Genomic DNA, 16,473 nt, shown 5'->3' with positions numbered 1-16,473 from the left:
TTTTTTAAACGGACAAACATATCAGCAAGACAAACGGAAAGTGGAGATGGCATTGCTAATATCAGACAATCAGAGAACACTTCTGTTGCCAAGTAGTAAAAGCAATTATAAAGCAACTGTCACTAAAAATAGTTTAGTCACGAAATAATGAATGGATCAAAGGAATACAAACAGAACTTGGTGTATCATAATAGGATGAAATAACGTGGTCTACGATAAAGTTAGCCTTTTAAATCAACAGAGAGAAAGGATTGTTTGAAAAATTAGAAAAAGTAGTAATTCCCTGTCTTATCTCATATACTAAAATAACTCCAGTTAAGTGTAAAAATTAAAACACAACAGATCAAGAAGAAAATGTGTGTTATATCCTATCTCAAAGAAGACCTAAGTACATATCTGTATGCTAATAATATCCCACATAAACAAAATGCAAGGCAAATGACAGACTGAGGAAAAATATTTGTAACAAAAATCATTAAAAAAAAGGACAAACACCTCCTACCTATATGAGAAAAGACATGACTAGACCATTCACATATATACCCTGTTCAAATTCAAACATTCATTAAACACACAAAAAAAGCCTCACAATCACTCCTAATTGAGGAAATACAATTGAAAATAACTGTATAGCCTTTATGGAGGATAATTTGGCAATAAATACCAACCTGTTTTTGACTTTTTTGAGAACTTTTTTTTTTGAGACAGAGTCTCATTCTGTAACCAGGCTGGAGTACAGTGGTGCCATCTCAGTTCACTGCAACCTCTGCTTCCTGGGTTCAAGCAATTCTCCTGCCTCAGCTTTCCGAATAGCTGGGACTACAGGTACGCACCACCACACCCTGCTAATTTTTGTATTTTTAGTAGAGATGGGGTTTCACCATGTTGACCAGGATGGTCTCCAACTCTTTGACCTCGTCATCTACCTGCCTCAGCCTCCCAAAGTGCTGGAATTATGGGTGTGAGTCACCGCACCTGGCTGAGAATTTATTTTTTAAGAAAATAATAAAATATGTGTATAGATGGTTCCTAACTTAGGATGGTTTGTCTTAACAATTTTTCGACTTTACAGTGGTGCAATGGTGTAAAAGAGATGCATTCAGTAGAAAGCAGTATGATACTCCTGAGATGCTGGGCAGCAGCACTGAGCCTCGGCTCCCAGTTAGCCACATAATCATGAGGGTAAACAACCAATACTTTCAAGGGACTGTGTTGTCAGATGATTTTGCCCAACTGTAGGTTAATCTAAGTGTCCTGAGCACATTTAAGGTAGGCCAGGTGAAGCAGTGATGGTTAGATGTATTACATACATACAACAGTTTCAGTTTAGGATGGGCTTATTCAATTTATGATAACCCCATTGTAAGTCCAGGATCATCTACACTAAGATTTCTGCCTTTAAGTGTGGGGAAGGAGCATGGCACTCATAACTTGGCCAATGGATCAGCCCAGCCTTGCCACTCAGGTGACCAGCAATAAGATGACGTCAATAAAAGTACCTGCCTTTCAGAGCTCTCTAGGAATCCAAAGAGATAATAAGGTCCTACCTACTCAGTACTTGGTCCATGGTAAGTGTTCAGTAACTATCAGACAATGGTAGTAGAAGTGGTGATATTTACCTACATCATTGCAATAGAGGTTCAAAATTCCTTATCTGAAATGTTTTCAGCCAAATGTGCTTCAGAATTAAGACTTTTTTGGAAATTAAAAGGAAATAGTGCATTTACCTAACTAGGTCTGGGATATTACTTGGTAATTTTACTATTTCTACAGTAAAATATATAAATATTCATTTAAAGTGAGATAAATATCAGTTCAGTTCAGGTTTTACAGTCAAATAAATTATGAAAAAACTTTGTTTTCAGAGCTTTCTGGACTTTGGATTTGCACAAGGATTGAGAATTTACATTTATAATAAAGAATCACTAGAATCTATCTAAATGTATAATAATAAGAGATAGCTTAAATACATTATGATATATTCATCAAATAAAAAACTGCTCAGCTATAAAAGAAGTCATTTTCAAATAGCTGAGATATAAAAATGTTCAAGACAAAAAAATATATGCATATTGATTTGAATTTTGTAAAAGTAAATTACATAAATGTTTATAATCCCAGAATAAAAGACTGCAAGGAACCATACCAAAATGTTAAATTAGCCACATTATGTTCTTTAAACTCTTCTGTATTTTCGAATCCTCTGTGATGATTAGGAAAACAATCTAACTTCTAAGTCATTTCTAGTTGATATTCCTGGGCAGGACTAGGCTAGTTATCATTCTAGAGAGTTATTAAGTCCACCTTTGCCCTTGAGCAGTCTACACTCTCAACCTGAAAGAGCTCTGGCCAACATGCAGTTCTCTGCCTGTGACTGTATTTCATTCTCTATGAGTGATTCCCTACTGGCACTCCAACAACTTGACTCGGCATAAGGAAATAATAATTCAAGGCTTTTTCAAATATGTTTGACTTTTGTGCTTTTTCACTATACTCATCAAATTTCAATCATTTAAGAAATTGGTGGGGGAGAGATGAAGAACTCTCATTTGGATTTGTTCCCCTGCTTCTCATAAAGAAAAGGATACAAACTTGACAGGCCCAGCAATGAAAACCCCAATCATTCTGTGGAGTAAATGGGATGTTAAAAGGGACTGTAGCATTGGATGGGGCCCCTCCTGGAGGAGACAAGCAACAGTCCATCTTATCCAACAGACAATTCTTCAATGCCTAAAGGGTGGGCCTTTGGAGCTTCGAAGGACCCAGTTCACAATGTGTTTGCAACACATGAGTGTTTCAAATGGCCAGGTGGTTTTCCATGAACTCCTCCTGGGTCTGAAATTTTCCACTGATTTAATGTATAGTTTGAAATTATCTAACACCAAAAGGTTGTATGTGACAAAGTAACTATGTGTTGTTATAAGCCTCACTTCTGAACTTGGAACAAAAGGGAAATAAATGGTCAATGTCTAATCACCTCAAGGACCAGATGGGTTGATATCTAATCACTGTAACAGATTCCAATAGCCTTTTCAAACTACTGCAGAGAACTAGAGAAATCCTTGTGCAAAGCTTTTGCCACAGAGAAATCACAGCCAACTCTCAAGTTAAAGATGAAGTTTAACTCTCAGTTTAATCCCACAGAAAATTACTTGTTTGAAAGACAATTATCCACTCAGGATACTTTTTTGAGGAATGCTAATCCTTCCCTCCTGCTTCCTGCCTCCCACCCTTACCTTCCCCCAACTCAAAGAGGAAGAAGAGTGCTCCATGCCATCAGGACCTTCCTTAAAATGATGACCTTTCAGGAAAAAGAGTTGACTTACCCTATCCCAGCTGAAGCACAGGCCCAGTCGATCAAGCTGTTTCCTCATGTGTTTAATATTACTGTGAAACAACAGGAAAAAGGTTTGGTTTTTAGAGGGGGGATTAAAGTGATACACAAACTACACTTTGAGAACGTAAAGGGAAACCGAAAAAAATCTAAATTATTCAAATGGGCTTTAAATGCTGCTTTGCCCTGGCAGAAAAATTAACCACTAAGAATCAGCAAAAAATACCAACAGATTAGAAGACACCCATTATTTAGACACACACAGAATCCACTAGAAACTACAGGACTGCCCCTTCCCCTAGCTATTCAAATAAGCAACCCCTCTGAGATGTGCACTGCTGGCCCACCCACATGTCAACATTCTGCAAGCACTTAAGCCATATTATTTAAGCCAAGCATTTATAAGTTTAAAAGTGGCTGAAAACAAAAGCCCTACTGTATAAATTGTGGGAATCCAAAATAAATCACATATTGCTTTGTTAATCAAAACCTAAATCCTAAAACCTAAAACGATCCACAATTGAGAAATGGGAGATAAATGGGTAAACCAACTTATAACATGAAATAAATAAATCTGTTTCTCCTTCCTTTTTTTTAAAGAGAAAGGACTAATTCATTTCTACTGCGTCCTCTTTTAGTTTCTAGCAGACTAAAAATATGAAAAACCATGAAAAGGTCCTCTGTGTAATCTCTGATTAGCCAATGAGAGCTTATTTAATCGAAGGCCCTATGCTAAGCACTCTGCAGCAAAGTGCTTAATCTTTATCCAGTCACATGAGATAGGAACTATGACTATCCCTCTTTTACAGACAAGTAAACTGAAACACAGAGCTAAGTTAAGTAATTTGCTCAAGGTGATCTGCTGGCAAGAAGGGAAGGCAGAATTTGCACCTAGCTAGCCTGGCTCAGGGACCGTCATCTTAACACTGTTCTCTAATAAAGTGGCTGGCAAACTCTAAAAGGGCCAAATGATGAATGCTTTCAGCTTCGTGAGCCAATCAGTCTCTATCACAAGTACTCAGCTCTGCCAGTGTCTCACGAAAGCAGACATGGTCAATACAAATGGATTTGACTGTGTTCCAATAACACCTGATTGACAGAAACCGGTAGGGCCAGATTTAGACCACAGACCATAGTTTGCCAACTCCTGGTCTAGCTTATATCAAACATAAACCATGTTTGATCCATTTTATTTGAATCATTTCCTCCATTTTTAAAAATCACTCCCATTAATCTAGAATTAAACATTACTAGAAAAGTAGAAACTAGCAGTTAGGAAGAAAAAATGAGACCTGGATAACATAGTATGAACAGAAGTACAGTAGATGTTTTTACAATATATCCTTGCATAAGCTAGAACAGAGAGGTAAGACTGGGCACAGGCCCTGGACCTGCCCTTCCGTGTCTCTAAGGGGTAACATGGGGAAGGGTCCCCAGGCCTTTGTGAAATGAGCTGATACAGTGGGCCCAGAGGATTCTGCCAAGTGCTAGGGTGAAGCCCTCAGGACCTTGGCAGGAGGGAGAGGAATGAGCACCACTGGCCCATGTGTAGTGAAGGCTGAGGCTTGGGTGGGACTGGGAGTGCGTTCTGCCTCGAAGAAAACCTCACCCATATATTTCTACATCAAATGCCTAAGTTTCTCTTGCTTCTGAATGGTGAAGGCAAAAAATAAACCGAATTTTCAGAGGAAATTATAATGTAGTATTCAGAAATAGTAAAACTACAATCAAGAAGACCAGAAGCATTATAGAAATTTAACAAATGCAACCCTCTTCTTTTTCCTACCGAATGTAAATACTCAAAGGAAAAATAACTGTAAGTAAGAAAGCATCAAAATGAACACATGAATAAATATTCAAATGTGTGAACAAATATCAAAACCCTCTTTGAATATTTCTTAGATAAGAGTACAACGTGTTAAAAGACAAATGCCAATATATACAATCCTACTTATCTCTTGGTATGCTGCAGTGTTGTTTGCTGTGCTATTTTTTATGCACAGGTTAAAAAAAAAATTTTAAGGTTTTTGTATGCGAGAGTTTGAATATGCCTGAAAACACTTACCTTTGCGTCCAGCTTTCTGGATGCAGATTCCTCTCGATCGCAGCATTTTCAGCAGGCAATCCAAAAGCATCCCACCCCATGGGGTTGATGACCTACAACCCAAAAGAGAAACATCAACCATGGCAAATCACTAAGAACTCCAGAATCTCTTCTAGGCCAAACTCAGCACACTCTCCTGCTAACATGCCTTATCCTTTGCTGGATGCTTTCAGGCTATGCATCTGACAGCCAGTCGGCTACCTATGACATAAACATGGAAGACAATTTAGAAAGTTATATGCCAAAGCACCAGTGAGTTACCTCTGAGGAGGTGTTTTCATAAGTACTTATTTTCTTCTTCTTTTCTGTGGTCTTTGTATTGAATCTAAATTGTTTTTCTGAAATTACAGAGTTTCTTTCAGTTTCAAATATACGTATAAATTAAATGTATAGGCTTTCAAAATGCTCACGTCATGTCAGTATTTTCCATTTAAGGACCTGTGCTGTCCAATATGGCAGCTACTAGCCACACATAGCTATTACATTTAAACTTAATTAAGTAAAATAAAAAACGTAGTTCTTCAGTCTCACCAGCCAGCCACCTTTCCAGTGTGCAACAGACACATGTGACTGGTGGACACTGAACCCAGAGTGCAGATATTGGATATTCAAATCATGGCAGAAAGCCCTGCTGGACAGCACTGCAGAGGACATGCATAATTTGTGCTAGACAGCCACAGTGGTGGCTCTCAGCAGCCCCAGCTCTACCCAGACCTAAGAAAGTCCATCTCAACCCTCCTCCGTGGCCCGGGCCTGTCCCTTTCTCACAGCTTGTCTGAATCCAGCACACAGTCCCTTTTAATGAACATCGTTCAGAACCCTGCTCCAGCTTGCTCCAGACACGAGAGTTTCACATTTCTTTCTTTTCTCTCTCTCTCTTCCCTGATTGAGGCAACACTCTTCTGAAAAGCCCACTCCCCATTTCTTCCTGAGGTTAATCCCTTTCTCTTTTTCTCCAAGACAGTGTCTCACTCTGTCACCCAGATTGGAGTGTCTCCTGGATTCAAGCAATTCTCCCACCTCAGCCTCCCGAACAGCTGGGATTACAGGCGTGCACCCCCATGCCCAGCTATTGAAGTTCACCTCTTTCTTCCCTACCAATAAGGAAGGGAACCTCCCATCCCTACGCAAACAGCCAGATAGATGAAAACTAAGAAAAATATATAGGAACACAGCAGAAAAGGTATTCCAGAGAATAACTTTTGAGACTGGATAAAAGTCAGCATTTATATTAATTTCTAAAATAGCCCACCCATATATATATATATAATTTTTTATTTTTGGGACAGAGTCTTGCTCTGTTGCCTAGGCTGAACTGCAATGGCATGATCTCAGTAGCTGGTATTACAGGCACACACCACCTCGCCTGGCTCACTTTTGTATTTTTAGTAGAGATAAGATTTCGCTATCTTGGCTAGGCTGGTCTCAAACTCCTGGCCTCAAGTGATCCACCCCTTCGGCCTCCCAAAATGCTAGGATTACAGGAGTGAGCCACCAAGTCTGGCCTAAAATAGCCAATATTTTAAAATTATTGCAAACCACTAGCTATGCTTTTGGTATAAGAAATGCTCCTCCTTTCCCCATTTTCATTATCTGTAAAATGGATGATAACATAACTATCTCATTAGATCACTGTGAGGATTAAATGAGTTAATGTAAGAAAAGTGCCGAGAACAATGCACGCCATACAGTAACGTCCTGCATATAATGTTGGCCACGAGCATTATTATTTCTAAAGAGTTCTGCTCTCTAATCACCTCCTAGAAGATCTTTTCATTCTCCAAAGAACAAGGAATCACAAATCTTCAAGCACAAAGAAGCTTTTGAGATATATGCTCCACCCTTATTTGACGGTTCAAGCAACTGTGGTCCAGCAGGCGTGAGCAGCCTGGAGGCAATTACGTCAAGCAAGCGCAGGCCAGTAAGGCGTTCTCGCCTCCAAGTGAGTGGCCAGTTAGAGCTGAGCTGGCAGCTTCACTAGCACGTTCTCTCAAACTAACTACATGCAATGAGCAGGAAAAATGGTTTGACACATCTGCTGTGGCATCAGGGGACAGTCTCGCCAGGCTCCCTGCCCTTGTCAGGAAAGACACCCTGTTTCCAAAATTCAGTCCCCTACCACCCTCTGAAACTGAATCCAGCCACAAAAACCACACACACCACTTCTTTCTGAAGCCTGCCTATGGGGAAGGAATGACAAAGAAGACTCTGATATTTCTGTTACAGAAAATAGCCCATTCTAGTTGACCCTCTTATTTCCTATCAAGTTCATGGTCCATCGACCTGGGGTAAGTTTTTGTTTTGCTACCTTTTTTTTTTTTTTTTTTAAGAGACAGGGTCTTGTTTGGTTGCCCAGGCTGGAGTGCAGTGGCACCACGATCAGCTCAGTGGCACCACGATCAGCTCACTGTAACCTTGAACTCCTGGCTGCAAGCTATCCTTCTGCCTCCCAAAGTGTCATGATTACAGGCATAAGCCACTGCCCCTGGCTTCTTACTTTCTTGTTGATCATGCAGAGAAGCTGGGCTTATGCTCACACACATGTCCTTAGGATAACAACGAATACTCAGAGGCATGTCCTGGCACCACCTCACCACACACATATATCAGAATGGGACATTTTCAAAGAAATTGGTCTTGTTTTCTTCCATAATTACATGTTCACTGTAATTTGGTAAGTAGAAGAAAATAAGTCTCACCTGTTATTCGACCAGCCATACATACCGGTTACATGCGGTAAATTTTATTCAATATTTAAAAATTGAAATATGATTTATGTATTTTTTATCTCCTGTTTTTTCACTGTACATGATAGCAATGCATCCTGCTAGTGACTGCTTTGAATGGCCTGCTGTATTTAACTGTTTTCCTATAAGTTAGCTCCATTTTTCACCATTATAAAAAAGGCCAGGATGAACATTCTTGGGCATAAATCTTTGTATATACACTTAACATTTCCTTTAGAAAAATTTCTAGAAGTTCAATTACAGGGTAAAGGGTATGAAAAATTTTAAGACGTTTGACATATACAGCCAAATGGCATCCCCAGGAAGACTGCAGCAAACCACACTTCCACCTGCATATGAGCATCCAGAGTTTTCTTCCGTCTTTATGTCCAGCGCAAGGACTCTCCAAGGTGCACAGTAGTACCACCCACGGGCTACCTCTGCCTTAGGTCCCATAAGCACTTACACTTCAAAGTGTCCCAAGCTAGAAGGATCTTGCAATCCCAGTGGCCAGATCTGTTCTCTCCTAAGCCCCTGTCTTAGCAGGCAGCAGTAACAGAACAGGCACACCCCTTCCAGTGGTTGGAGCCACTGACCTTAAAGACATACTTCCACCATGCACATTAATACTTTTTAAGTTTAGTAGTCTGATGAAATAATTCCATATAAAGAACTGAGACCATCTCTCTAAAATAGAGCTGCTCTTAATCCTTTGGCTACTGAATAGGAAATGCTAACAAAGGCTTGTTCCCCAGAAGCCTGTGTGGTTTGAGGGCAAAGGTCCTAAATCCAAATCTGCCAGTTTACTATCAGTGGAGCCTGAGGCACATGACTTACTTATTCTGAGTCTCAATTGTAAATGGTGACTGAACGCAACTACCTTGAATTATTGAGCATGGTATGTGCCTGATGTCTGTGGTGCATCTAGCATGGTGCCCAATGCAGCACAGGTACCCAATAAACAGCAGAACTTGCTGCTGTGGCCGCTGCCGCCGTCTGCTTTCTTGATCTTTAGCATCTCACATTGCCAATTCCCTTGCCACAATTTCAGCCTCCATCTCTTTGGCCGCATTTAATATAGCTGCTTTCTGACAAGAGGATGGAAGATAGTAATACCTGAATTTTACACGTATCCTCACACATCCATGTACATTCCTAAGGGTGGGTTACTTCTGACAATCCTCTGCAGAAGGTTGGTACCAGGCATTCCAGGTAAAATGTTCTTACCCAAACCAAACAGACCAACCAGGCTCAAAGGGCCAGTCAAGTACTTGGCCCCCCTTTTCAGTAAAAGAGGCCCAGCAGTTCTTCTTTCCTGAATAATTAAATGATTCACATCAGGTGCTTCGATTAAAAGCAGCCCAGCTGGTTCTTGCTACTGCTGATTGGACCAGGAGCAGTCCATCAGCAGAGGGCAGCCATCTGTGTGCACTAGAAGGATGGGCCTGCCTCCAACTGCCCCAGGCAAGGACTCTGCCCTACAGTAGACAGCTGCTATCTGGAAGGGGTATGTGCTTAGTGAACAAGCAGTCCTGTGGACCCCTCAAGCTTGCTGCTGCCCCAAGGGAGGCTGGCTTGCCACTTCCTAGGCTGTATTTCCCCGTCTTGGGAGTCTGGGAAGTCTGGGAAACCTTGGATTTCCAAGCTGAGATGCTCCCAAGCTACTAATTTCAATTCCTGCATTCCCACCGTCCTGAGGTCAGTCAGAACAGGCAGCTTTTCTTTTGACTTAAGTTGATGTTTTTTCAAATTACAAACATAATACAAGCTTAATTTAACAAATGAAACGGCACAATACAACGATAAATAAAGGCAAAGTTGATTTTTATCTCCTGGCCACTACTCATCAATGACATAACCAGTAACACCAGCCTTCGTTTCCTTCCACATCTATATCCCCACTCAAACACATATATACAAACGTATGTACACATATACAGGAGCCTGCTTATTTATTTTCATGAAAAAAGAAACTTTACAGAGAAAAGGGAATGGCTTACACATTCTTGGTGCAAGCGTAAATTGGTTCAACCATTGTGGGAAGTGGTGTAGGGATTCTTCAAAGAGCTGAAAACAGAATTACCATTTGACCAGCAATCCCATTATGGGGTATATACCCAAAGGATTATAAATTGTTCTGTCACATGGACACATGTACATGTATGTTCACTGCAGCACTATTCCCAATAGCAAAGACATGGACTCAACCTAAATGCCCACCAATGGTAGACTTGATAAAGAAAATGTGGTTCATATACACCATAGAATACTATAAAGCCATAAAAAAGAACAAAATCATGTCCTCTGCAACAACATGGATGGAGCTGGAGGCCATTATCCTCAGCAAACTAATTCAAGCCAGAAAACAAACACCACAATGTTCTTACTTGTAAGTGGGAGCTAAATGATGAGAACACACGGACACAAAGGGGAACAACAGACACTGCGGCCCACCTGAGGGTGGAGGGTGGGAGGAGGGAGAGGAGCAGAAAAAATAACTATTGGGTACTAGGCTCAGTACCTAAGTCACAAAATAATCTGGGTAAACCCTGTGGCACAAGTTTACCTATATAACCTGCATGTGTACCCCTGAACCTAAAATAAAAAAAATTTTTTAAGTTAAAAAGATTTAAAAAAAAAAGAAAATAGAAATGATTATACACATTATTTTATGACCTTTTTTCATTTAACATTGTATCAGGACATCTGTATAAAATATGTACGTGTGCATGTATGTCTTTTGTAAAAATTCTAACATTCCCTGAGAATATCTATTCTATGCAGTTTTAAGAAACTGACTGGATATATTCCAATCCAGTTGAGACCTGAGGTCTCCTTTCCTCTTACTAAATGTGGCAGACCCAAAATGTTTCATCCTCTCAAACAGCAACTTCCCCTTCCAGGAAACTGTTCTGCGTCCAACTTGATATAGTGCTAGTGCAAACTGCCAATCTTAAAAACCCACCCCGCGGCTACAGAACGAGGCAAGTGCCAGAATCCTTCTCCAGACAGCCCTAGGCTTGTCCAGAGTAAGGCCGAATGCTGGAGGAGGAGACTCTCTTTTCTCCTTGGTCAGAGCTATAAGGGCTTCACATGGCTCTGCCCCTCAGCTTGTAGAAAATAAAGCTGGCACATGGAGAGAAGCAGAAATAAGAAATGGAGAGACTGAGGAAATTGATATACTTCAAGGACCTCGTCCCAATCCCCAGTGGGCCCAGCTCCTACATCTCCCTTGATTCTATGAGCCTCTGGATCTGTAAAAACAACACCTCCCTTTTGCTTCAGCTGGTCTAAGCTGGGTTTTTAGTCCATGGTAGCCAAGAATCATGATTAAAACAAACACTGTTTAGGCTACAATTTTCACTTGAATATTGTTTGATCCATAGATGACATTATTCTGTATTTGCTGCTAAGCTTTGCAATTCTTTTTCTTTTTAAATTTCAAGAGCTAAAAAAAAAAAAAAAAAAAAAAAAATCCAATGCTGAGGATATAGGCAATATTACTAGAAAGTTCTGCAATACTTCCAATGACAACACCTGAGCATCTTCCAGCTGTGCTTTAAATTCTCCTAGGGCTGTGTCATTGGCAGAATAATGTAACTGTTGTGTAACTGTTCCACTAGAAAGAGGAAAACTTAATTACCACTTGGTTTCTTTGTCAAAACTGCCAAAATGGCACCAATTCAATGTTTCTGCCTATTAACATTCTGTTAAGTGCCGTCCATATTTTTAAATAAAGGCAATACAGAGACTGTAACAAAAACCAGCCTAGATTTACATAATATACTTATTCATTTCTATTTTTGTTTTCAGATAGAATTAACATGGAAAGATATTCTTAGCTTACATGTTAACTAAGCTGTCTATGAAAATAAAGTTAGAAAATTTTTAAAGTTTCTTAATACTTCATATTCTTACCAAAAATTAACAACAACAAAAACAAATGTTTGCCCTAGATAGAACAGTAGAATCAGATTGTGGGAAGGGCCTTTGCATCTTGAAGTCAGAATCGCTCTTCCCACCCTGAGCCAGAGCACTGGAATAAACGTCTCTGTGAGCCAAATTTCTACAAGATTGGAAAGGGTTTCATTTCTTTGTTACCCTGGGTTTCCCAGAGCCCAGTGACCAAGGTCAAAGCTCACTTTTGTTCTATAAGGTGATCCACCACTGTCAAGGTGGAAACAAAATGAAGACCTACAACAGGATTACAAAATACCAAAGCTTGTCTCTTCCCCCACAGAGAGCAGCTTTAGCTCTCTGTGACCTATTTATGTGAAAGACACTGGGGAAGTCAGGTGCTTCCTTTCCCAACTTTGTACATGTCTCAGGCACTGTTCGGATCAAATACCTCTAGATACATGGTGTACTTTCTTGCTTTTGATTTCTCTACGGCCAAGACTGTCCATTCACTGGAAGAACTACAAACTCTCCTTTTAGGTTTTAAAATTCCAATTCCTTTCTTTCTATCACCATAACTTACTTTAATTCATCCACAGTTGGAAAAGTAACTGAACTGTGCTAACTGAAAAGTAACTCACATGTGCTAACTAGGCAATTTACCCCCACCTCCCGCCAAAAAAAAATATTGACATCTCTATTTATTTGCTTGAGCCCACCTGAACTCGCTCAACTTCCTCGAAGTTAAATTCTTGGACATGAGTGCGTTCTGCAGCTTCAGAACAGTTTTTCCACATATTTGATTTTTAAAAACATCTACTGAAAATATACTTTGAAATATGTATCATGTCCATTTGGGAAGATAGGAATGTGACATCACAGAGGGTGGCAGAAGACTACTGATCATAATTTTGAAATAATAAATGTAAAACTATTCAGAGATGGAATCAAGAAAAAGTATCAGTAGCTGTAACTTGGAAATCCATAAAATAAACTTCCAAAGTCTAAAAAACCATCATTTCCACCTGGTTCATATAACAAATACTCTACATATTTAACGTTTAGTGGGAAGCCAAGCAAACGGTGAATCTACCAGCCATTTGGAAGAGCAGAACATTACCACAATCTCTAGACTGCAGAGACAAAGTGAGAAAGCAGAGTTTGAGCAGAAGCTCAAACAGGCTAGACTGCCCTGATGGACTGGATTAGTGAAGACCAAACCAGGGCAGAGAGAGAGATCAAGAGAGAGAAATTTTCTGGCCTCTCCTTTTCTCCTGTCGTCCAATGTTACCAGGATTTCCTGTTGTTCAAAACCAGGAGGAGGCCAGCTTGGGAACCTGACCTGCAGGAGTCAGCTGTTCTGCCATGCAAAAAGCAAGGGATGGACCTAGCAGCAAACTGGTCAAGGACCAGCACAAGAACACTAGCAGGACTGCATAACCTGCCTCACTTTGAGATCAGGGAGGAGTGGGGGACAGCTATTACCATGAAAGACAAGGAGTTACTGATGAGAGGCAAACACAGGGGTCAGGGCCCTGGTCAGGAGGTGAGGCCGGGCAGCCACATGGCCAAGGCACACCCTGGTGGGTCCTTCTGCCCTCCGCCAGGGTGGACCTTGGTGTCTGGGGTTGGCAGGCAGGATGGATAGTAAGCAAACTAGAAGAAGCAGAAGAAAGGGATGCAGGAGAAAACACAGTTCCATATGACATACAGAGAAGGCTCTAAAGGCATATAACCTGCAGAATGCCAGAGGTTATTGGCTGGAGGGGCCTGATGCAGAAATGGGTGCCCAAAGGGGACTACAGCCTTATCTATGTTGTATTTCCTTTTCTTATAGGCAGAATAAGGAACTTCATGTATATTTTTAAAAGAAAAAATTATTTTAAAGAAGCAAAGAGACAGTTGTTTATCCGACACAAGAAGTAAGACCGAGTAGAGTTTGGAGATGGAAGGGAAGGAAGCCCAGGCAGCTGGTCATCTGCCTTCCCACCAGAGAGGGAAGCAGCGTAACTGTCACCATGAAAGGGCCAACGAGTTCCCTACGGATGACCAGCTTTCCCTCCATTTCATCATAACAAAATTTCATATTTGAAACCAATTCAGCTTCTAATTGAGAGCAACCATGGTTACTGCTTCTCCAAAAACTGCTATTTTCAGAGTGTCGTGGTGTCTTTGGAGTATGTTCAACACTTCTTATTTCCAAGAAATGGGAAATACAATATTTAATTTTGTTTAGCAAGTGTAATAACTCACCATTATTATGGATTGGGTATAAAAATCAAGCAAATACTTCAGATTATAAAAATCAAATGACAGTACCTAAACCCAAAGCAGCAGACCTCCTCTGGGAACCTGGAGGGATATGACAGGGAGATCAATCAGCCAGTTTCCAATCAAGGCACTGGACCAGCAGTTCATTCTCTCCTTCGAATGACATCTGAGAGAATAAGCCCTGGAAATTCTCTATCTGCTTTCAGATGCTACAGAGATTTGCCAGTTTGAAAACTAAACGCCATGCTATGCACTCTCTGGGCACTTCGTAAACACTTGTTGACTGGCAAACTGAAAACTGATGGAACATACATTATCGTTTACTTGCGAAGAACTTCCCTTGCTTCCTGATATTTGTGGGTAATTATATTATGATTATGCAGCTGCCAGACACATAGCCTCAATTTTCTTCCTCCTCCACAGTGAATAGCAAAAAGGCCCAAGCAGAAAACTCTTCTACTTGGGCAATGTCTGGTGGCTTTTTGCCTGAGACAAATTAGTCCAAGCCTAACTCTGTGAGGGGGACTTGGCACCTTGATGCTTTTATCACCCGGCTTCTGGACCAGAAGGTGCTGGGGAGACCAGCCGAGGTGGGAGGTGGGGAATTTTATTTTCCAACCATCTGTGCATACAACATATGAAAACACAACAAAATCACCATATGGAGCTAAGTTTCAAATATGTCATCAGACATTCTATGAGTTTAAGAAGAAACCAACTGGCAGTGCAGCCTCTTCTGATTACTGAAAGAGAATAATTTATCTCTGGCTTCAAATGGCCCCCACTCAAACTTCCAAACCTCATCACTCTCTTATTATTGCTACTATTAACTGGGTTACACTTGAAAATTTGCATATTGTTTTTAGAGGGTTTTCTCAGGGATCATCTCACAACAAACCTCACAACAAATCCATGATGTGGGTAGGGCAGACATCACCCCTGCTTTGACTAACACCCTGTTTCCTAATTGATTTATCACCCTCACACCACCTGCACCTCCATGTACACAGTCCACATCTAATCTGTGTGTCTGCTCAGCTGCTTGTGACCTTTAGCTTTCTTCTCATTTCAGTGGGATGTATTTTTGAACCTGGAGAACCATGTCCATTTGGCTCTGTGGAGCATCCGATCCCATTCATCTGTGTGCCAAATCTAGAAGAGTACTTATATAAGAACTACCTGAAATGCTTATTTAGATGTCAATTCCTGAGCCTCACCAAGGACTATCTGGCAATGTGCCTTTTTAGCAAACTCCTCAGGGGATCATTACGCACCCTAAGGTTTAAGAATCGCTGACACACAAGAGAAATGTTTACAGAGCATAAATGGTTGGATGCCAAACTTGATGGCAACAACTTCATGCTCTGGGTAATGTTTCTCAAATTCCAGAGGCTCAAATTGAGAGGTCTGCCAGTCTCCCTGATGGCTTCTAAATGTACACTTTTACATCCATAATTTTTAAAAAGAGTACCTAAGATAAGAATATTCTGGATCATCTAGATCACCTTAGGTGGTGGTCACTGGAGCCGGTGACAAACATTCTGAACCTCCTCATCGTCTTGGCATGTGGTGGGAACACTCTTTACCCTCTTTGAGGTTGGATATGACCATGTTAGTGGAAGTGACTTGAGCCCAAGTGGAAGATTTAAGAGCCAATGGGAATTCACAATACCCCCTTCTCCCAGTCACAGAGATGGAGAGGCACTCACTGAGATAAGAACAGCCATCATCCAGGTCCTGACTACCTTGAACAGAGCCCTCCTGCTAGGCATGTAGAAAAAGCAAGAAATGAAATTTTGTTGTTTTAAGCCACTGAGATTTGGGGATTATTACAGCAGCATGGTCTCACTCTTCCTGAATGACAACCTGAACATCAAGAACTAGCACGTGAACTGGATGTCTGGGGTTGCTTTTGTGTTTATAATGAATGATCTAAATATCAAGTAATCATCTAGAATGACACGGTTTAACTTTTAATTCAATATTTACCAAACCCAAGGATTTCGTTGTTGGGATATGTGAGTTCTAAAGTTTGAGAAACATTATTGTGGGCTATATATGCACAATGAACACTTAGTCCAGACTTAAAACAAAGGAGTTGTATGCTTTTAAGAACATCCATTGAATCAATTTACTCAAAC

General features: G+C 40.6%; 1 protein-coding gene across 5 annotated transcripts in view; it reads right to left on the bottom strand.

Annotated features, from left to right (window-relative positions):
- Positions 1 to 16,473, bottom strand: part of LARS2 (leucyl-tRNA synthetase 2, mitochondrial) — a 168,364-nt gene that overhangs the window by 135,208 nt on the left and 16,683 nt on the right. For all 5 annotated transcript variants that reach the window (XM_035275054.3, XM_002758269.6, XM_078350650.1 and 2 more), the window contains exons 4-5: positions 5,400 to 5,491; positions 3,327 to 3,387 (exon numbers count right to left, since the gene is read on the bottom strand). In XM_035275054.3, coding sequence (XP_035130945.2) covers positions 3,327 to 3,387; positions 5,400 to 5,491 — 153 coding nt within the window. The remainder of the gene's footprint in view (positions 1 to 3,326; positions 3,388 to 5,399; positions 5,492 to 16,473) is intronic.

The sequence above is a fragment of the Callithrix jacchus genome, chromosome 15 (assembly GCF_049354715.1).
Source record: "Callithrix jacchus isolate 240 chromosome 15, calJac240_pri, whole genome shotgun sequence".
NCBI lineage: Eukaryota > Metazoa > Chordata > Mammalia > Primates > Cebidae > Callithrix > Callithrix jacchus.
The sequence above is the reverse complement of the archived record's forward strand: the minus strand, read 5'-3'. Positions and strand labels throughout refer to the sequence as shown.